Source organism: Myotis davidii, unplaced genomic scaffold (genome assembly GCF_000327345.1).
Source record: "Myotis davidii unplaced genomic scaffold, ASM32734v1 scaffold534, whole genome shotgun sequence".
Taxonomy (NCBI): domain Eukaryota; kingdom Metazoa; phylum Chordata; class Mammalia; order Chiroptera; family Vespertilionidae; genus Myotis; species Myotis davidii.
The window spans coordinates 6,616,056-6,639,574 of record NW_006286678.1 but is presented as its reverse complement, the minus strand read 5'-3'; the positions used below and the strand labels follow the sequence as shown (position 1 = coordinate 6,639,574).

General features: G+C 37.8%; 1 protein-coding gene across 1 annotated transcript in view; it reads right to left on the bottom strand.

The window, feature by feature from the left end:
- UBAP2 (ubiquitin associated protein 2) overlaps positions 1-23,519 on the bottom strand; it is a 106,158-nt gene that overhangs the window by 16,862 nt on the left and 65,777 nt on the right. Inside the window, exons 10-16 of the mRNA XM_015560466.1 lie at positions 15,876-15,941; positions 11,884-11,936; positions 8,050-8,117; positions 5,257-5,446; positions 2,013-2,226; positions 614-888; positions 9-23 (exon numbers count right to left, since the gene is read on the bottom strand). Coding sequence (XP_015415952.1) covers positions 9-23; positions 614-888; positions 2,013-2,226; positions 5,257-5,446; positions 8,050-8,117; positions 11,884-11,936; positions 15,876-15,941 — 881 coding nt within the window. The remainder of the gene's footprint in view (positions 1-8; positions 24-613; positions 889-2,012; positions 2,227-5,256; positions 5,447-8,049; positions 8,118-11,883; positions 11,937-15,875; positions 15,942-23,519) is intronic.

Here is a 23,519-nt window from a genome sequence, read left to right as displayed (position 1 = left end):
ATTTCTACTGCAGAAGCTGGGATCTGAAAAGGCAAAGCTGCCATGTCAGGAACAGAGGTCATGGATTCTAAGTCTTAAGGGTCGACAGCAGAGCCAAATGGACACTGGGTTCCCAGGGCATAGCTGGAAGGCCTGAGGAACAAGGCACGAAAGGCCAAAAGAAAGGAAAAAGGAACAGGATTTTTTAAAAGAGACAGAAGGGACAAGAGCAAAGAAAAATTAAAAGTTAACAGGACAATGATCATTGCTACCAACTGCTTCCTTAGAGCAGTGAGGGGCCGGGATTGTGGTTGAGTAAAAGAGGAGAATGCCTTAAAGCATTATCTGGTAAAAGACCCACTCATCCTCCACCACGGGGCAGCACAACTAAGCACACAAGACCATCAGATTCTTCGAGCCAGATCTAGTAATTTGAATTAATAATCTCTGTCTCTCAGCACAAACTCATTCCTTCTAATATTAGCTCACTCAGAAACTGCCATTTCCTCATAAAGCAGTAAACTATGTGCTTGAAAAACACTACACTCGGTTTCTGAGATTTGCTAATCCAACACTTAAGCTAAATGTTAAAATACATCCACCCTGGGTCTGCAGCTTCACATGCAATACCCACCTTAGCAGCTGGAGGTATCCGCCGCTTCGGGAGTTTGATGTGTTTAGGCTGTGGTTGGTGGGCAGACACAGAGATATTTTCGACAGTTAGGCTGGGAAGCTGCAAGAGTTTGTTCACAGTGGAGGCGCTGTCTCTGGGTGCTGACTCTTGGAGTTTTACCTGGGAAGGGAAGGACTCCAACCCAGGAGGAGGAACAGTGACTGCCTGAGTTTGGTGCTGCTGTCGCTGGGTCAACTGGCTGAGAACTGGGGATGGTTCAGGCTGAGATTTAAAGTCTAGAAAATAGGTAAAGAAGGGGTAAAAACAAAACAGTAACAATCAATCATTTTGGCACATGGGATTAGAGTTCCCTCTTCTACCATCACTGACTTGCAAGATTGGCTCTTGGCTAGTGTCTGAGGAACACAGAATTTTTGTATGTTCTAAGGAAAGAATGCCAACACTCTAACCAACAAAGGTGACTCTGTGCTTTGAATATTTGTACAATGTAGTTTACACTGAATATTTGCTTTCCTTCTAGAAATCTGGAAGTTTGATGTATACTAGGAAGAGGGTGCCTACATAACCAGCCCCCATTCCTCGATAAAAACCCTGGGCATTGAATCTCTAATGATTTTCTTTCATAGGTATCACTTCAAACCTGGGAATAGTCTCAGGTACTCAGGCAGTACCTGAGACTATTTAACAGAGAAATGTGCTTCCATGTCTCCCAATATGCCTTAAACATAAAGGAATCCACACAACCAACCCCACGTTTAAAGTAACTCCCTGCTGTTCCTTAATAAAGTATGGTGTGTGTTGGTGGGAAACGGTAGCTTAAGGTCACAAAACTATGGGAGTAGAATTTAGAAAACCTCCAACTTACATGTGATGCCTTTAAATAAACCACAGATGGTAAGGCTGAACCAAATCATGATGGATACATGCAAATGTTAGAATGAGAAAGCAATCCAGTGGGTTTGATAAGTTATTTCCTTATATTTGCATGCCTTTACCATGCTTTTGTACATCTCTTCAAGGTATGTAGTGCTAATAATAATAACAAATAAATGCAGGTATTCATTTATACAATACAAAGCTAACTGATTTAATTCAGAAACTTTGCAAAGTTCTACTAAAAAAAAGATCTCTGGGCCCTACCCGGGTAGCTCGATAGAGCGTTGACCCCATATGCCAAGGTTGAGGGCTTGATCTCTGGTCAGGGCACATACAGGAATCAACCAGTGAATGCATAAGTAAGTGGAACAACAAACTGATGTCTCTCTTTCTCAAATAAATCAATTTAAAAACATTTTTTAAAGAAAGAAACATTTCTGGACAAAATCCACAGTAGTGTTCACAAATCAACAGCCTCCGCTAATGTTTAGGAGTGAAGCAACCACAGAAAATGTATACTTACCAAAATGGCTACGGACTGAGGACTGGATAGCTGAGGGCTTGAGGTCCCAAGAAGAAGTGGTTGTGGGGGCACTTGTACTATTCTGCTGCGAACTTGGTGTGGTAGTAAACTGGCCCAAACTTGGAGGTTTCAACTGATCCAAAATCTGGGAGCTGGTGGTGGTTGCCATTTTTGAAGGTGCAAGCTCTCCAAATCCTGAACCAAGGACGGATGACTTTAAAGAGAAAAAAGCAGAAATCCTAAACAATACAGAATACCTACCCCAGGCTTTAAAACATGCCAAGTATTTTCACAAGGATTTTAAAAACTATAATCCAGAACACCTGAATTAGCAAGACTCATATGATTACACTACATGAAAATATTATTATGCAACAGATCTAACTAAATAAATCCAGCAATCCTTCCTGATTCTGATATAAGAGGTTAAAGGAAAAGGAAACATATTCTCTGGATTTTAAGAAAATTAATTTTAAAAAGTGATGTCACAAATTCACAAACAGAATACCATTTTTTTTAAACTAAGGAGGAATGCTAGGAATTAAATGACAAGCACAAGCTTAAACAAAAACACAGTGTTTTCTTAACACATTTCATACCGCTCAGGAGTTTTCTCGTGTTTCGCGTGCCATCTGTTAAGGACCGCTCACGAGTGTTCTCGTTTTTCACGCCCATGGAAAAAGCGAATCTAGATACTTATGTAAATATTGTTTGGTCCCTCTTCATAGTGTGATCATATTTAAGTTATAAAAATGTCAAATCATTATTTTGTACAGCTGAAACTAATATTATATGTCAACTGTACAATCAATAAAATATATTTTTAAAAAATTAAAAAAAAATAAAGTGCATTATCATGATTTAAATAATGTGCAGTTTGCCCAAAAACGTGCAGGCCCTGGCGTATGTCTTAGAGATTTCTATGCGGTACGCAATGTGTTAATGTGTGGAACACGAATTATCTTTAATGATTAGAATAGGTCTGGTCAAAAAAAGATCAGCCATGAAGTCTACCAAGATTAAATGCAGATCACAGCACTTACCTAATCAAAATGTTAGTATTCCAAAATAAGACACAGGAGGTATGGAGTAACACACTGGACAGTGATGAGCTTATTTCAAGTTGTTTAGATGACTAGGAACACCAAATATGTCCCACAAGCAAGCATACAAAAGACAATGTGCTCCTCCCCTATCTATCCTGTCAGGCCAGGTATCAAGATCTTAGGAAAATGAAAACCTAATTACTAGAGAACATAATGACAGATCAACTGCATTTTTACATTTTCAAAATCATTCAGTTCCTGAAAAGACAAGCTTTTTGTCAAAAATAACTTTCAAAAACCACCTAAAAGGTCAAAAACTGAAGTGATTTGCATTCCCTCAAGAGGCCAGATCTAGAAAGTTGAAATAAAATTACTTCTGTTACCAAATATCCAAAGGCCCAGAGTATCCTAGTTGTTCTAAGGATAACATTACTTATTACTACTTATTACTACTCCAGATCCTTAGCTTACGCTGCCCATTACATATCTCTTTCAGCTACAAATCTGCCAAAACCCAGCTCAAGCCCACTTGTTCAATGAGGGCTTCTGCAGATGATGCTTCTACTCTTCATCTTGTCCCTACCTAATCTCTATTCTACATCAGCTAATTTTTATCAAATGCACTTTCTCTGTGCTTTATTACACAAAGAATTCACTGCATCAATTACTAGTGCCACCAAAGGATTTCTCAATTCCACTTACACATTTCAATCAACTTTAAAACTCTGTTAGTCTTGTGTAGACTTTGGCATTATGTTATTATGCTCACTATTACTGTCATTATTTATTGAAGTTCCCTGTTGATTATAAAAATACAGTAGGACTGAGAACCACTGCTCTAATACATTACAAAAACAATTCTTACCAGTTTCTCAAGGTGTACTTCATGACAAAAAGCCATAGGTCACTAAAAAAAATTTCATGTCCTACCTATGCTCTCAGTGGCCTAAGATTCCAGCAAGTCAGCAAGGGCATGATGTCAATATGCCAGTAGCAGATGGAAAGGCAGAGGAGGAAAGGGCATGATGGTTTAATAAAAAATGAGTGCTAGGTACTATCAGGCCTTCTCAAAACAAAGAGAGCACTTCAAGTACTGATGCCCTTTCATGCACAATCATCCATGACAGTAAAAACATAAAGCATGCCCCACGCCAGGTGTACCTGACATGAGATGACTATGCAGAGAAGATAGCAATAAAAAGTTTGCATACTCACTTCTACATTTTATTAGGGTATAGCAAATGACTTTGAGTCAAGTAAGAGGAAAAGATTATATCATATTCATAAGACATTCTGTTTCTCAACTGTAAATTTCAGGTAAAATACAGTAAAAGTGAACCAAAATAATTATTAGTGAAAGCTCAGGATCTATGTTTATGGTCCTTCAACCTCCCCTCTGCCAACTCACAATTACCTATGGTTAGTCAGAGACTTCACTCCCGCAGGCTGCAGCTACATTCTTTTACATCCTATGCTCTAAGCCAGCGGTCGCCAATGTGGTCGGTGGACCACTGGTGGTCCATGAGGTCCGAAAGGTTGGAGGCCGCTGCTCTAAGCTTCTCTACTTCCATCAGCCTATCTCCACATCCTCCACTAACAATTCCTTGAGTTCTTTCTGACGGGAGCTTAATTCTCATGGGAGGTCAGAATCATATATGCAGCAGAAGATGGCACTGTTTCAATGAAAGCACACTCAAATGATAAGGGTATCTACTACATAGTGCAGCCTTTTAAGAAAAAGTACACCAAGTTTATGGAATAACAAAACAAAAATAAAAAAATATATAAGCACCTAGGCAAACTTGGACAAAACTGTGTTTACATAATTTCAGTAAGCATATACTGGCAAACATTTGCATTTAAGAAAATTAGAAAATGACAATATTAACAGCTTAAGTCTAGAGACAGATTTTGAAACAAAATCCAAGAAAAATCGTTAATAAGGATGCCTGAGTGATTATGACAGAAAAGATTTCAACTTCAAAAAAAAATAATTTTTTTTTATCTTTGCCCAGAAAACTCAGAGTAGTTGAATTCCACATGGAAGCATCAGATATGTGCTTGGAAATAAACGCATCATTGTTTTCTGGACGGAAATGTACTGTATAACTTTTTATATTTAGAAAATAGTTATAAGGCATGTGTCACCCTAGCATAAGCATTCCTTAAAATCCCATATTGAAATAAAAATGAATTACCAGACTCTGAGGAGAATAGGAGTTGACAGCAGTGGAGCTGCCAGTCCCTGGTGCCATCTGATTGCTGTGCTGAGAATTTGTGAAGACAAGGGCTTGGCCAAAGCCCTGCTGTTGGGAAGTTTCAAAGGAGCTGACTTCTGAGGCTTGATTGGGAGGAACAGGCTTCTGGAGCAAGGCTACCAGATCAACACTAAGCAGACAAAAAGCAAATGAGGAACAAGTCATGAGCAAATCTTACCAGCAAATGAATTTGAGAAGTGAATCAATATAAAGTAAATTCATGCCAAAAATCACTCAAGTAAGAAAAACCCAAAGCCACAGAGATTGAAGCAGGGCTTTGCAAAAGAAGAAAAACGAAAAGGAGCTTTTAGATTATTTCCACAGAAATGTAATGGTGACAACTTATTTGAAAATCTAGAGAAACTGAGCAAACCGAAAGAATTTTCTGAAGTTTTGCTCCTTTTATTACTTGGAACCAGTGTCTCAAACTTTCCTAAAGGAAAGTGAGTTCTTATTTTGGGGGAATGAGGAACACAGCTATAGCAGCCTAGTCAAGCAGTTTCACATTTATCATAAATGTTCCTGTAAGTTCTGCATTCTTTCCAATAATATATTTAGGTTTGTATAAATCTCATATAATTTTCTCTCTTAAATATTCAAGGAAGTATGCACAATATATTCACAAATACCCTGTTAACTACAACTCTTGTGATGCCCCCAGAATGACAGATATCCAATTTGAAAACTATGGCCTAAAAACCTGAAAGCATGAGGAAGAAATTATCTTCCAGATACATACACTATCTTACATGTGAGTGAGCAACTAACTCTCCTCTGCAGGACCTGCAAGGTACATAGAATTACCTAACATAATTTGCTCCATTAAACCCTTTCCAAGGCCAGTTGCCAGTCAGTTCTTCTAACTGAAACTTTCACCATGCCAGTGAAACAGATTCTGAGAGGAAAAATAATTCAAGACTCAGTGCTGATACAAAACAAAGTTCTTGGGCCAGAGTTCCTCCACCCATGCACTACCACACAGACTTTCCCATAACCAGGTTGAAGTCCCAGACTAGTATTTTAGTTTCCAAGGTAATGTTCTGGCTTCTGGGATACTTCAAGGATAGAAACCCAGGGTAATTATATTACATATGACCCATCCACCAAAGAAAGTTGTATTACTATAAAAAAGAGAGCAAGTTCTATTCCAAAAGACTGATGAGATATATGCATGAAAAATACAGCACTGTTCTGACTGATGTGCCCAATGATTAGAGTGTCATCCACCCGACCCCCATCCCTGCACAAAAGGGTCAAGGGGTCAATTCCTGGTCAAGGGCACACATCTGGGTTGCAGGTTTACTTCCCACCCCCTGTTGGAACAATCAATGTGTCTCTCCCACATCCGTGTTTCTCTCTCTCTCTCTCTCTCATTTCCACACATACCCTCCTCCCTCCCTTCCACTCTCTGAAAAGCAATTAAAAAAATAACCTTGCCCTAGCAGGTTTGGCTCAGTGGTGCATATGGGAGGCAACCAATTGATGTCTCTCTCTCAAATGGATGTTTTTTCTCTCAGTCTCTCCCCTTCCTGTTCACTCTCTCTAAAAATCAATGGAAAAAATATCAGGTGAAGATTAACAAAACAAAACAAACTACAACACTGTCTTCTGAAAAATAAGCATGAAAGAGTCCACTTCATATTTTTTAAAAGATGAAAATGATCCTATAAAATTCATTAAGCAATAAATACAATAAAGTAGTTATGTACACTTAACAAGAAATTCTGAGCAATTCACAAAATATTATATTGCTAGACATAAAACTTTAATCGTTTTTATTTCCCTGCAACATTCTTATAACCATCTCATTTAGCACGAGACTAAGCATGTAAGATTCAAAATTGCCTTCAATTCTCAGGTGTCATATATATCAAGGCTTTCATTCTTCTAGATTACTGCATTTTAAAACTATAATAAAAAATTTTTAGAGCTATTGTGAAAACTAGGATGTAAATAAATGTTTTTCAATAATTCAATTCTGTACACACACTAACAACATTTCTATTACCCCAAAGCTCCTTCCTTTTCTGTAATCTCTAAACTACTGGATTAGTACTAGTAGAGCCCTCCTTAGTCGGTTTCTCAATGGTTAGAGCTAGGCCAGGGGCTGAAGGGTGGCAGGTTCAATTCTAGTCAAGGGTACATACCACGGTTGCAGGCTCAATCCCTGTCCCAAGTTGGGGCATGTGTGGGAGGCAACCAATCAATATGTCTCTCTCACATTGATATTTCTCTCTCTCTCTCTCTCTGTCTCTCCCCCTCCTTCCACTCTCTCTGAAAAAAATCAATGGAAAAAATATCGTCGAGTGAGGATTAACAAAAAAATAAATAAAAACTAGTAGAATTCATAAAAATGAGCTTGAGATCTAAATAAATGATATTATATGAAGAAACCAAAGGATATTTTGTATTAAGTTCATCTGTCAAAAAACATGTTTACAAAAGTAAAAAAGAACCATTACATAGGTTTAACATAATCTGTCACAAATGATAACAAATCACAAACGTAACTGCTATTTTAATTCATCAGTGGATACAACAATTAGGAAATGATGGAGGCTCTGTCAGGTCACCAGGTAGGTTTGGGGTCAAAGAAAATCTTAGATGGAAAAGGAAAAAACCAGAGATTCAAGAAAAGGTAAAAATAATCAAAACAGATCCAAGAATCAAAATTATTTTCCTGAGACAAGAAATTTCAATTACAACAAACAAAAGATAGCAAAAAGTATTTACCTTTTCCCAGGTGTGACATGATTCTCTTGTGGAACAGATGAGGCAGTGAAGACCTTTGTTTCAGAAAGCTGTATGAAAGGGATTAAAAAATATCTTAATCTTATTTTATATAACATAAAACAACAAATGTATCAAGTTCCTGACAATTTTTAGTTGCCAGTACTCACACTATAATTCACCCAAAAGGCAGTCTCAAGGAAAGGAAATACATAGGTGATCATGACAAGTAATTTCCTTAAAGTGAAGGTAATTTTAGATTAATAATCTCACAAAAGGGTTGCACATCAAGGAAACAACACAGTGAAGTAAACTCAGACCAGAGTTCAAGTCCCAGTCTCACTATTTGACATTATACAAAATGAGATACCAATAAAACCACCACCAATGTCACCATAAATGTCAAAAAGGAGTGGGAAAATGTGAAAAGGCAAAAATAATGTTTTCTTTCCCCAAAGACAGATAGCTTTAGTATTTCATTTATTAATAATCTCTTTCTTTTTATTAAGCCATAGGTTTCCTTGCTGTTTTTATAAAAATATGTAATTTTATAAAGGTATGGCATACAATAAACTGCAAATATTCAATCTGAAATATTAGTTTTGCCGTATGTGTACTCCCGTGAACCCATCACCAAATCAAGACAGTAAACATATCTAGGGGCAAAAGTTTGTTCCTATCTCTGCGTAATCAATCCCTCCTACCATTCACCTTCATTCCCAGGCAACAACCAATGTGTTTTCTATAGACCAGGTTGTATTTTCTGGAATTTTAAAACATGTAATATTTTTGGCTTCTTTCACTCAATATAATTATTCTGAGGTTCATGCATACTGTTTTAATACACTTTTAAGGCATAAAGAATAAAGTGGGGGTTTTCTTGTTTTGAAATATTTTTTAATTGATTTCAGAGAGAGACAGAGAGAGACAGAGAGAGAAACATCAATGATGAGAGAGAATCATCAATCAGCTGCCTCCTGCATGCCTCCTACTGGGAATGGAGCCTGCAACCAGGGCATGTGCCCTGCCCTCGACCTCCTGGTTCCTGGGTCATCACTCAATCACTGAACTATACTAGCTGGGCAGAATCAAGTTTTTTTGAAACCTAAAATTGACACTGTTGAAAGGTAGGCTTTTTTAATATTTTCAAAGTGGGGCATTTTAACTGCCACGATATTTTGAATTTAATTAGAAAAGGTCCACTGCTTGCGTCTATAGACACTTATGGCGTACAAATGGTTAAAGGCTAAAAATGTTTATCTAATAAGATCATGTAAGAAACTAATGATAATGCTATTCAAAGACTGCTATAATGTTTATCAATTTTAAATGTCTCAGGACTCTCACACACTGTATAAAATCAAACTTCCTCAGACATTAATATTCAAGCAGAGGCAGAGCAGGCAGTAGGTGTTCATTTTCTGTAAAAAAAAAAGTGCTGAATTGATTACTGTTTCAATAAGAAGGGCTTAATGCTGAACCCTGTTCCAAGGTAGTATCTTAAGAGTCCCAAGTAATCCATTTTTGCTTTGAATCTTACAAATTAAACAGAGTTAAGATAAAGAGAAGCAATAAAGGAGTAATTTTTTTATTCAATAAAAAAGCAATGGTAGGAGAGATCTAAAGCCTTCAAAATATTAATAAGTTCAAGAAAAATAAGAGCCACAGAAATCGCTGACATACTATCTAACCCTAGTACAATACAGAAAATTGAATTGTTTCCTTCTATCTTTTTTTAAAGAAAAGGGAGGGGAAGGGGAAGGGAAAGGTGAATCGTTATCCTTCTAAGCTCTAGAAGAAATTTAGAATTTGCATTTTAGATCACTCACCTTTCAATCCCCATTACTTTGTATCATTTTAGAAAACTTTCAGGGTTTTTTTTATAACCCCTGAGGGTAAGAAGACGGCCAAATTCTCTATACTAATTCTTTTCACTAATTATAAATTACACTGTGATACAATATGGTCCATATAGCAAAATATTAATATCTCTGTATATGTGAAAATCTGAACTGTTTGGTACCTGACTTTCATCATAAAACATCATCTGACTCAGAAAAACCCTATAAGTTAGGCAGAACAATTATTATGATACTCATTATAGTGATGAAAACTGGAGGCTTGAAAAAAAAGACAGAAAACAGGAGGCCCAGGAAGGAAAGTTGCCTCATTCAATGTCAACAGGTCAACCCAGCTAGGTGTGAATTACACTCCTTTTGCCTTCTAACCCCCTGATGATTTTTAAACTTGCCTATAACACAGACAACAGACAAAGGGATATAAAGCTTACAGGCCAAGGAACGTTTTTTTTTCTCCCCCAAAATTCTAGTAACACAAAACATTTAAAAGGAGGATGGCTTTGTCTGAAATAAGCCGACTTTCTCTTATTGCTGGTATCCATCCCTCCACTGATTCAAATAACCACCCATCTAGTTCCCTACCTCAAGGACTTATGGTTAACATGTAGCAGAAATGAAACTATATCCTAGCCCAGCCAGCGTGGCTCAGTGGTTGAGCACAGACCTATGAACCAGGTCATGGCTTGATTCCTGATTCTCTCATCATTGATGTTTCTCTCTCCTCCCTTTCTGAAATAAATAAATATATACTTAAAAAAAAAAGAAAGATAATTTATCCTAAATCTCCTAAATTCCAATCAAATGAGCATATCTACTCTCCTCCTTCCTCATGCCTAACTAGCTCACTCCCTAACAAGCCAGAAATAATACAGTTTAAAAAAAGAAAGGGTAAGTGGTTTGATAGTAAATGAAAACTTCATTTAAATAGTTGTGAATACAAACTGGAACAGAGGGGAAAAATATAATCATAAAAAACAAACAAACAAAAAAAAAACACCTCAAAATCTGGATCAATTTATGTGATTTTAAAGGTCAATATTCACGACCCCTTTATTCTCTCCCTTCCAATGTCTGCTGTAACTATCATGTACATACATCTGTTCTAGACCTTGAGAGTTGAACAGAAAAATGGTATAAAATATGGTACAGGGCTAGTTCAGTTACTTTTTCTTTTTCGAGTTAAATTTTTTTTTTTTATCAAAGAATATCTTATGCTGAACCTAGAAACTTAGAGATCAACACTACCCTGAAGCTAGTATAGTGTACGAAAAACTGTCTGGAATAAATGAATACCCAAAACAGAGCCAGTCTAGTTGAAAGGGGAAGAAGTTAGGCCTGGAACCAGAAGGACTTATACATTAATTTCAACTGTGACCCAAACATAGACTCTCTCCCTTTAATAAAAGCATTATAAAGAGTAATTAATAGCCCTAACCGGCTTGGCTCAGTGGACAGAGTGTCAGCCTGCGGACTCAAGGGTCCCAGGTTCAATTCCGGTCAAGGGCATGTACCTTGGTTGCGGGCACATCCCCAGTAGGGAGTGTGCAGGAGGCAGCTGATGGATGTTTCTCTCTCATCGATGTTTCTAACTTTCTATCCCTCTTCCTTCCTCTCTGTAAAAAAATCAATATATTTTTTTAAAAAAAGAGTAATAGTTCACAGGCGAGGGCAATAGCATCAATTGATTATCAGATCAGACAGAACAAAGATAAGCTAAAAAATGACTTCAGTCATACTTAACACCTGGGAATTTTTTAAGTGAACAATTTAAACCAAGTTTCTTAAAAATCTCAAAACACCAAACTCCTTCCATCTGCTAAAAATACAACAATGACAACAAAAACATGGTAATCACAGACATCTGAACAAGAGCCATGAACAGCCAGCCATAATAAGATAGCTGAAGCTTTCCTCGAATATGCATGCCCCTACCAGAAACCAGAAGAAAGACGGGTCTGATCTGGTACTAAACACTTACATCTTCAGTCCAGTCTTCTGTTGTCCACTCTTCCACAGAATTCTTCCAGGCCCCTGTTGACAACAATCACAGTTTGTACCCAAAATCAAACATTGTCTTATTCCAAATGATTATCTATCGTATACTACACAAGATACATTATATATCTCATTAGCAATTTAGTCTACAATCCAAGTACTATGAGGCTCTTAATCTACTCTCCATAAAATTTATCATGTTTTCCAATGCAATTTAGCTAGGTACTATCCACATAAACTCAAAGCAATGTCTAAAATTGATTCTGCTTTAGTATAGATGATATCCAGGCAATTCTGCATGAGTAACAAAGTATGGGCACAACACAAATATACACATTAAACAATGATATCATCCCTTATAAATAAAATTAAACACACAACAAAATTCAGTAAAGGCAGGTCTGCCTTGGACCCTTTCAGGTGGACTACTGAATTATTATATTTACAGGAGCATCCTTTTCATAAGGTATTAGCTCCGCTGTATGGCTTCCTAAGTGGTCTTCAGCAAAGCTAAACATTAGTCCTGCTCATATAAAGTCTGATGCTATAACTCCTGAAGAGCAGATACAGAGGATGTGCTCAAACAGTTCTTAAAAAACAATCATCTATACCAGTGGTTGGCAAACTCATTAGTCAAAAGAACCAAATATCAACAGTACAACGATTGGAATTTCTTTTGAGAGCCAAATTTTTTAAACTTAAACTATATAGGTAGGTACATTGTTATTAACTTAATTAGGGTACTCCTAAGCTGGCCTTTGCTAAAAACATCTTCAATCTGATTGAGGTACATTTGCTGAGGTCGACCCCTTCCAACTCTCCCATCCACACTCAACTTGTGCATGAATTGCGCGCGCCTCCCCTGCGCTGCGTATCCCGCATCCCGCCTGTGCCGCGTTCCTACTTCTTCTAACGCCACTTCTTCAAAAATAGACTCGCCCAGGCCAAAAACCGACTTCTGCGCATGGGCCACGAAGTTTCAATCGCACTGTTTCAATCGCACTGTACCTGCGCGCCCACACGTGGTATTTTATGGAAGAGCCACACTCAAGGGGCCAAAGAGCCGCAGGTGGCTCGCGAGCTGTGGTTTGCCGACCACTGATCTATACAATAACTAAGTGATTGCGAGAAAAGTATTGATATTCAAATATAGAGATCCTGTGTAAATAAGTATAGGCCCACTATTTTAAAGCGCACACATGCAAACACACCAGAGAAAATGGTTTTAAAAGAAAATATAGCAAAATATTTACTATAACCACTCTCAAGAAGTAGGACTGTGAATGTTTTCAGTCCCTTCAAAGGAAAGAAATGAGTATTCGACCTACCATCAGGTTTGTTTGTGGAAAGGAGAAAAAGAAGAGAAGTAGGAGCACATTCTTAAGAAAAGGGGCAGGTTATTAGACCTAATTCCCTGGGAATCATGTCAGTAACATAATCATCAACCACCTCATTAAGTAAACTGATGGTGTTACCTAGGAAGAGTCCTTTTTAGAATGCTTTCCACATGATGTCCCTAATTTAAAACAGGTTATAGGGCCTGGCCAGTGTGCTCAGCGGTTGAGTGTCGACCCAGGAAGGGGCATGCAGGAAGCAGCTGATTGAAGATGTTTCTCATCGATGTTTCTCTCTATCCCTGTCCCTTCCTCCCCTTCCCCCTCTAAACATCAATAAAAAGCATATTTAAAAAATAAATAAAAAACAAAACTGGTTATGGCAAACAAATGTAGAATCTATAGATTTATGGAGCATGGCTCCTGGTACAGTAGCACCTAAGATATACTACTATGTGGGTATAAAAGATATGTTTCAAACTTGCATATGTGGAGGGTGGTTGGCACCCCTAATCCTTGTGTTGTTCAAAGGTAATAGTAAGGCTAGATATCTGATCCTTTGTATTGGTTCATTTGTCAAATGGTTTCCATAATTTCTTCAGAAATGCCATAAGTATTTATAACATTTCTTTGAATTAAAATATTTTCTTAAACAAAGGTAGAAAGAATAGTGAAAAAAACACAAAGTGAAATTTTAGTCCCTGTTGGAAATGAGTATTGGAATCTTGTCTCTAGGCCCCTGCACAGGCCTCCTTAGCACACTGTACACAAAGCTAAATGAATCTAAGGTTAGTCATTCACCTACCCTTCACTCCTGTCTTCCTTCTACACTGTGACTTTCTTCCAAGTACTACTACATAATCTCCAGTCTTTTAATGTATTTCCTTCCAGACTTTTCACCAAGTATATGTATAGTTTTAAAAGCTCACAACTGGACTAATTTCAAAGATGGCCAGTATACAGTCTTCTTGGTGCCAACCTCCATCCAACCTACCCTATGGTCATGTTGTCAAATTCATCACAGAAGATAGTACTTTAAAGACTGAGAAATTCTACAAAAAGCTGAAGTTTAATCTAAGGAGTTTTAGAAACACTCTAAGCAAGAAATGGAAAATAATTTCAAAGTCTCAAAAATCATTCCTAAAACTTCCGAGCAATCTAAAATTATAACAGGAAACCATTTATGGTGGAATTTTTCTTAGGACCCCTTCATCATCAATCACCAACAAAACAATACTGGGTTAAAAGCTTACAGATTAAGCATTATTCTAGGTCAGCGGTCGCTAACCAGTGGTCTGCGGACCACTGGTGGTCCATGAGGTCCAAAAGGCTGGCGACCATTGTTCCAAGTACCAAAATCATATCTCATAGGAAGGATAATTGAAAGTTTCATGAGTGATAAAGGTAGCATATTACTGAATAATGATAAATTACATAAATCTGATTAATACACTGAAAATATGTAATACAAAGATGTTAATGAAAGCTAGATTGGTAAGAGAGAGCTTATGGGGTTAGATGAAGCACAGCAAAAAACTTGAAGGCTAAAAAATATGAACAGACAGATATATAAAGAAGGGACATTCCAGAGGAGAGAAAAAATGAGGCATTACAAAAACCTATACATAAAATGTTAACAAACATCCTAAAGTTTAAAACATACTTGCTTTATTAAAAAAGTTCAGTTGTGGTAAAAATACTCGTAACATAAAACTTACTATCTTAGTAATTTTTTAAGTGTCTGAAAACTAAAATACAAATTTAGACACGCAGAATAGGGTGAGAACTGAATATATTTAAAAGGAAGCAGAAGACAACATATGTACATAGTTGTAAGCAGCAGAGCCACATGGTAAAGTGATATGGCAGATAAGAGGAGAAAGCCACATCAGAAGCCAGGAACAAATTGTTGCAGTAACCCACCCTAAATACATAAACTATAAAAAATACCAGACCACAGAGAATACAGCCAGGTCCCAACCTCATTTTGGAATATTAAAATCTTACAGTAAGAGCTTGGTTCCCATTATAGGCTTATAGACCTATACATCAAACATAACTGAAAATGTCAATGACGCTAATTTATTTTCAGTTTAAGACAATAAATTTGACATGTATGTTTTATGTTCACTTTAACTTTGATGTTGGTCCTTTGTTAAAAGCACAGATAAGGCAGCCATGTAGGAGAAAGGAAAACAATGATGCAAAAACCTGTGGTTGCCGAAGCCGGTTTGGCTCAGTGGATAGAGCGTCGGCCTGTGGACTGAGGGGTCCCAGGTTCGATTCCGGTCAAGGGCATGTACCTGGGTTGTGGGCACATCCCCGGTGGGGGATGTGCAGGAGGCAGCTGATCGATGTTTCTCTCTCATCGATGTTTCTGACTATCTCTCTCCCTTCCTCTCTGTAAAAAATCAATAAAATATATTTTAAAAAACAAAAAACCTGTGGTGCCTTGAAGGCCAATCTGAAAAACACTTCCATAATCAAAAGCTGAGAATTATTTTATCAAGTAGTTGTAAAAATATAGATTATAAATACTTATTGATAAACTCTATTAGTTAATCTTGATAAAAATGGAAGATACTATAAGCATTTTGTAAAATTCTTAACTAAGAGAAATTTTTAAATAATATATTCATACCTTTGTGTCCATAAGAATTTTTGTTTGGCAGATCTTGAGCTACATTTTGAGCATCTGATGCCAGTTCTGCAGATCAATGTAAAATGGAAGGTTTTAATAGTCAAAACAATTAAGGGTCAGCAAATTAAACAGAAAAAAGAAAGCATCAGAGCTCAGTATACTGTATAAAGTACTCCAAGGAGAGGGAAATTTACTGTAATCCACACGGTGACAGGCACCTGTGACTCAAGTATGCATCTTATTAGCCAGATGGCCCTTGAACATTCACTACCCTTCTTACTCCTAGGATCAGCAGGCTCCCTTCCCACTCATCAAAAAAAGCATTCCACACTATGTAAAAGATACAACGATTTTAGTAAATTTATAAGTAAACATTTTAACTATCCTTCAGACTTTCTATTTTGGTTAAGTGTTAATGTGACTCTAAGGAATGGATTTGATTTTTACACTGTCAAGAGTCATGTTTCACCCTAGCCCATTTTGGCTCAGTGGAGAGAGCATCGAACTGAGAACTGAAGGGTCTCGGGTTCAATTCCAGTCAAGGGCATGTACCTTGGTTGCAGGCTCCATCTCTGGCCTTGGTCGGGGCTTATCCTGAAGGCAACCAATCCAGGTGTTCTCTCTCACATCGATGTTTCGCTTTGTCTCTTGCCCTACCTTCTACTCTCTCTAAACAAGAATCATGTTTCTGGGCCCTGGCCAGGTAGCTCAGTTGGTTAGAGCATCGTCCCAATATGCTAAGGTTGTGGGTTCAAGCCCCAGTCAGGGGACATACAAGAATCAATCAATGAATGCATAAATGAGTGGAGAAACAAATTGATGTTTCTCTCTCTCCCCTCTCCTTCCTCCCTCTAAATTTTTTTCAAGGAGTCGTTTCTGAACCTATAAGACTGAGGGCTAGACTCTACTGTCTACTCTGTGTTATCAACAAGACAATACCATTCTGTGAGGCCTCTAGAAAAATAGCCAGCACTCCATTGTATTCTGTATCAAACACAATTTGCTTATCCAAATCTTTTACAGTAAGGAATCTGCTACTCTAAATGAAAATGAAGAGAATGAGCATGAAGAGAGAAAGAAACAGTAAAAAGAAGGGAGGAATAAAAAAAATAGCAGTTAATCACCTAATTCAACATTATTTAAATACCTGATTTAAAATGTAGTGACTATGAATAAAAACTCTGTAAAATATCAAGTGCAAGTGCATGTTTTTATTCCTCTTCAATAAAAACCTAGGGTGTGGATTGTCAGATTGCATGTTAAATGTAAGCTTTCACACCAAGAATTTATAAGTTCAAGTTTTTCTGCCCTCTTCACTAATACTTAGTACTGTAAGCTTCCTTTTAAAGCTCCTTTAATGGATGAATGGTGGTAACCTATTATGGGTTTAATTTGTATTTCCCCAATGACCAATGAAGACGAATGTTTTTGTGTGCTTATTTGCCATTAAGATATTTTCTTTGGGAAACATGTTAAAATCTTTCATTCCTTTTTTTTCCTAAAATACAAATTCACAAGAAGTTACCTTTCACCCAGCATTCCCAGATATTTACGTCTCACATAATTACAGTACAATAGCCAAAAATTTGGCATAGATACAATGTGTGTATAGTTGTCATTTTTTGTGACAAGGTACGTGCCCCTGACAAGAATTCAGCCCAGGACCTTCAGTCAGTGGACAACACTCTATCCACTGAGCCAAACCGGCTAGGATCAGAATAAGTTCTTGAAATCAAGGAAAATTGAGTCTTTCAACTTTGATGTTCTTTTCCAAAATTATTTGGACTATACTCATTACTATTATTTACTATAAATATTTTAGACTAAAGTTGTCAATTTAATCTAAATATATCTTCTGGGATTTCGATGGAATTTGTATTGAACCCATGCATCTATTTGGAGAGAAATGGCATTTTAATAATACTGAGTCTTCCAATTCATAAGTCTTCCTTCTTCTGGGGGTGGGGGGAGGGTCTGCTTTGATATTTCTCATCATGTTTAATAATTTCCAACATACAAACCCTACACATACATACTTCATCATACTTACACCTAAATATTTCATGTTTCTGTACTACTATAAATGTACTAGGCTTTCCCCCCTCCCTTTTATTCCAATTTGCAATTGTTCATTACTAGCACAGAAAAACAGTGTCTTTATTTTAGTGGTGTTTATACAACTACATGTATTTCCTGGAATTCAGTTATTTCTCTTTAAAAGGGTAAATATTGCCCTAGCTGGTTTGGCACGATGGATAGAGCATCGGCCTGAGGGCTGAAACGTCCCAGGTTAGAGTCCAGTCAAGGGGACATGCCAGGATTGCAGGCTTGGTCCCCAGTAGGGGACATGCAGGAGGCAGCCAATCAATGATTCTCTCTCATCACTGATGTTTCTCTCTCTCTCTCCCTCTCCCTTCCTCTCTGAAATCAATAAAGGTATATTAAAAATAATAATAAAAGGGTAAATAGATATAGAATACATCTCCATAAACCTCACTTTTTAAAATAGTGAGGTCAATTTTCTTCTTTTTTTAAAATTGATTTGAGAGAAAGAGAGAAAGCGGGAGGAAAGAGAGAGAAAGAGGAAGAGAAACATTGATGTAAGAAACACTGATCAGTTGCCTCTCATACATGCCCTGACCAGGACATGCAACCTTCTTATGTGCCCTGAACGGGAATCAAACCTATCACCTTGTCATATATGCAACGATGCTCCAACGTAGTGAGCTACACCAGTCAGGGCTGCTGGTTTTGTTTTGATTTTTAATCCTTACCTGAGACTATGTTTTTATTGATTTAAAGAGAGGGGACGGAAGAGACAGAGAAACATTGATGTGAGAGAGAAACATCAATCAGTTGCCTCTCCTACCAGCCCTGAACTGGGGATAAAACCCACAACCTAGGGTATGTGCCCTAATTGGTAATCAAACCCAAACCCTTTTGGTGAATGGGAGGATGTTTCAACCAACTGAGCCACATAGACGATGGGCCAGGGGTTCTCAAACTGCGGCCCGCCGAAAACATTTATCCGGCCCACCGGGTGTTTTTGCCGCCGCTGCCTGTTGCTCAAACTAGTTTTTTTTTAAACTATAGTCCGGCCCTCCAACGGTCTGAGGAACAGTGAACTGGCCCCCTGTTTAAAAAGTTTGAGGACCCCTGCCATGGGCAGTGGGGACAATTCCCATGTGGTGGGCTTCCATGGATCAGCAAATCCATAGAGTGAGTCAATAAAAACTAAGCTTCACAGTCGTGAGACTTGAAATATCTAAAAATGATAAATCTTTCTATTTAATTTTTCTTGAATCTCTCAATTTTATATTTTAGTATGAGTTTATGTATTTTTTAAAATATATTTTATAGATTTTTTACAGAGAGGAAGGGAGAAGGGTAGAGAGTTAGAAACATCGATCAGCTGCCTCCTGCACACACCCTGCTAGGGATGTGCCCGCAACCCAGGTACATGCCCTTGACCGAAATTAGACCTGGGACCCTTCAGTCCGCAGGCCAACGCTCTATCCACTGAGCCAAACCGGTTAGGGCGAGTTTATGTATTTTATGTTTTCATAGGTAGAAGACTTACCATCTTGCATATCATTAGACTGCTTCATAGTCATTTGTTGTTTTTTGAGGCTATCAGTTTTTTTCCATTTTCTCTTTGTTAATGGTTTAAAGAAATAGAAAATACCGTATGATTTCACTCATATGTGGAATCTAATGACCAAAATGAACTATCAAGCAAAATAGAGACCTATAGACAGAGCAGGCTGATAGCTGTGGGGATAGGGGAAGTTAGGGGACTGGAGGTAGGTGGATGGAGGGATTGAGAAAAAAATTAAAAAGAGACAGAGAAATAAATTCATGGGTACAGACAACAGAGGGGATTAAACAGTATGGTGATTACCAGAGGGAAAGGAGCGTGAGGGAGGTAAAGGGGGATAAATGGTGATGGAAGGAGACCTGACTCAGGGTGATGATGTGTACAGATGATGTGTTGTGGAATTGTGCATCTGAAACCTGTATAATTTTAACTAATGTCATCCCAATAAATTCAGTAAAAAAAAAAATACATGTTTATTGAACTTCTATCCAACACCTTTTAAAACCCCCTTACTAATTTCAATCATTTCTCTGTAGATTCTTTTATAACATCATCAGAAATGACACATATTTTCCTCCCTTTCTACCCCTCTGACTTTGCTTCTTTATTCCTTACTGCAATGGTTAAAACCTCTGGTACATTAGTGAATAGAAATAGTGAGAGTAATAAGCTTCTTTATCTTGTTCCAGAGGAAAAACATTCAACACATCACCATTAATGGCAATGTTTACAGTAAGTGTTGTAGATGTTCTTTATTTGATTAAGAAAATATCCTTGTATTCCAGATTTGCCTGGCTTTTTAAAAAACCAAAACAGTATGGATGTTAGATTTTGTCAAATGCTTTCCTTATTGAAATTATGTGAATTTTCTCCTTTATTCTGTAAAGGAATTCACAGAACTCATTTTTGTTATTGAGATTTAACTTACACAGCATAAAATCCTCCCTTTTAAAGTACACAACTGAATAGTTTTATTATATTCAGAAGTTGTGCAACCATCACTACAATCTATTCCAGAATATTTTCATCACTCCAAAAAATAATCTTTAATTCATTAGTAGTTTGTACCTATTTCCCCCCAAGGTTCCCAATCTACTTTTTGTCATTATGTATTTGTCTAATCTGGGCACTTCTCATAAATGAAATCATACAATATAAAATATATGGTCCTTTACAACTGGCTTCTTTCATTCAGCACGATGTTTCAAGGTTCATCCATGCTGCAGCACGTATCAGTACTTCATTCTTTTTTGAAAAAACTATATTTTTATTGATTTCAGAGTAAAAGAGAGAGATAGAAACATCAATGATGTTAGAGAATCACTGATTGGCTGCCTCCTGCACGTCCCCTACTGGGGATTGAGCCCACAACCTGGGCATGTGCCCTTGACTGGAAGTGAACCCAGGACTCTTCAGTCTGCAGGCTGGTGCTCTATCCACTGAGCCAAACCGGCTAGGGCAGCACTTCACCTTATTTATTTATATTTTTATTGATTTCAAAGAGGAGGGGGAGGGAGAGAGAGAGACAGAAACATCAATGGTGAGAGAAAATCGACTGGCTTCCTCCTACATGCCCCACACTGGGGATAGAGCCTATAACCCAGTCATGTGCCCTGCCAGGGAATTAAACCCTAATCTCCTGGTACATAGGTTGGCGCTCAACCACTGGGCTACACCAGCCAGGCAGTAATTCATTCTTTTTTTTTTTTTAAGGGAACATGAATATTCCATTGTAGAGATGACAGACATTATTCTTACCTATTCATCAACGGAAAGACATTTGGTTTCCACTTTTTAGCTATTAGGAGTTATGCTTCTAAGAACATTTGTATGAACCTAAGTCTCCTATTACCTTGAATATATCTAAGAGTTTATTGGTATTTAAATGTTAAATATGAAAAACAGGTATAAATTTAACATGGCTGTGATGTGCACTATCCTTTTTCTATCTTACTGCACTCTGTTCCCCAGTATTTTGGCTTGACTTTATAACTAGGGGAGAGAAGATGGTGGCCCAATTGGCACAGCTTTTTTGCACCTCCTCCCAGGGCCAGACTGGAAATTAAACTAGGGAACATTCACCTGGAATTACCAACTGAGGTCCAGCTAAGAAGAAGATTTATATTAAGCAAGGACAGAAAACCCTGGACACTGGTAGAAAGGGCAAGACCGAGAGAGGGGCTGGCCCAGCCTCCACGGATGGCAGGCCGAAAGTGAGGAGCCATCTCCTGGCCTCAGCAGGGTTATTTCCCAGTGAAGGTGGAGGCCTGCAACCCAGCCTGGGCTCCACAGTCTGGAACACCAGAGGTAAGACCAGTGGCATTTTTATACACCAATAATGAACTCTCAGAAAGAGAACTACAAAAAAGTCCCATTTACCATTGTAACAAAAAAATTAAGATATGTAGGAATAAACTTAACCTAGGAGGTAAAAGACTTATAATCAGAAAATTACAGAACACTGGAAAAAAAGTGATGGAGGAAGGTATAAACAAGTGGAAGAATATATTGTGTTCATTGATTGGCAGAATTAATATCATTAAAATGCCCATACTACCCAAAGCAATCTATAGACTCAATGCAATCCCTATCAAAATACCACTGGCATATTCCACAGATCTAGAACAAATACTCCAAAAAAATTATACGGAACCAAAAAAGACCCCGAATAATTGCAGTAATCCTGATAAAGAAAAACAAAGTTGGGAGAATCACAATACCAGATTTCAAGTTATACTACAAAGCCAGTGTAATCAAAACAGCCTGGTATGGCACAAGAACAGGAATATAGATCAATGGAACAGAACAGAGAACCCAGAAATTGACCTAGACTATTATGCTCCATTAACCGTTTGACTGCTAAGGAGCGCTATCGCGCTGTTCTAATTAAAACAAATTTATGTAAACAATTGGTATTTTTTAATTTTTGTTGTTGCAAAGCAATACAAGTGAGTTTCTTGTATAAAAAGTGTTTTACATTTTTTCCCCATACACGCGCAATTAGTGCCTACGTCAGCAGCCAAACGGTTAATATTTGACAAAGGAGGCTTGAGCATACAATGGAATCAAGACAGTCTCTTCAATAAATGGTGTTGGGAAAATTTGACAGATACATGCAAAAAAATGAAACTAGACCACCAACTTACACCATACACAAAAATAAACTCAAAATAGATAAGACTTAAATGTTAAGTTGTAAATCCATAAAAATCCTAGAAGAAAACATAAGCAGCAAAATATCGGACATCCCACAGAGCAGAATTTTCACCAATACATTGCCTAAGAAAAGAGAAACAAAGGAGAAAATAAACAAATGGGGCTACATCACAATAAAAAGCTTTGAGTATATGGAGAAAAGAACCCTAGTACACTGCCAGTGGGAATGCAGACTGGTACAGCCATTATGGAAAACAGTATGGAATTTCCTCAAAAAATTAAATATGGAACTGCCATTTGACCCAGTAATCCCACTTCTAGGAATATATCCTAAGACAGCAGTCACCAAACAGTGGTCTATGGACCACTGGTGGTCTATGAGGCCTGAAAGATTGGCAACTACTGTCCTAAGAAACCCAAGCCACCAATCAGAAAGAAAGTATGCACCCTTATGTTCACAGTAGAATGATTTATAATAGCTAAGATCTGTAAACAGCCAAAGTGCCCATCAGTAAACAAGTGGATTAAAAAGCAGTCCCACAGGAAAAACCAAGATGGCGGCATAGGTAAACACCGGAAATTGCTGCCTCCCACAACAACTTCAAAAATACAACGAAAAGACAAAACGGACATTACCCAGAACTACAGGAAGGCTGGCTGAGTGGAAATTCTACAACTAGAAGAAAAGAGAAAAGCACACTGACTCAGAGAAGGTGCAGAAGTAAAGTGCAGAGGTACGGAGGCGCACACAGCAAGGGCTGGCAACCGCGTGGAGGGAGGGAGTCACAAGCTCCCGACTGCTCTGAACTCCAGTTCTGGGAAGTCTCTGGGGACCCAGACTCATACGGGGAGAAACTGGACTGTCTGTCTGGCAGCAGGCAGACCGTGCA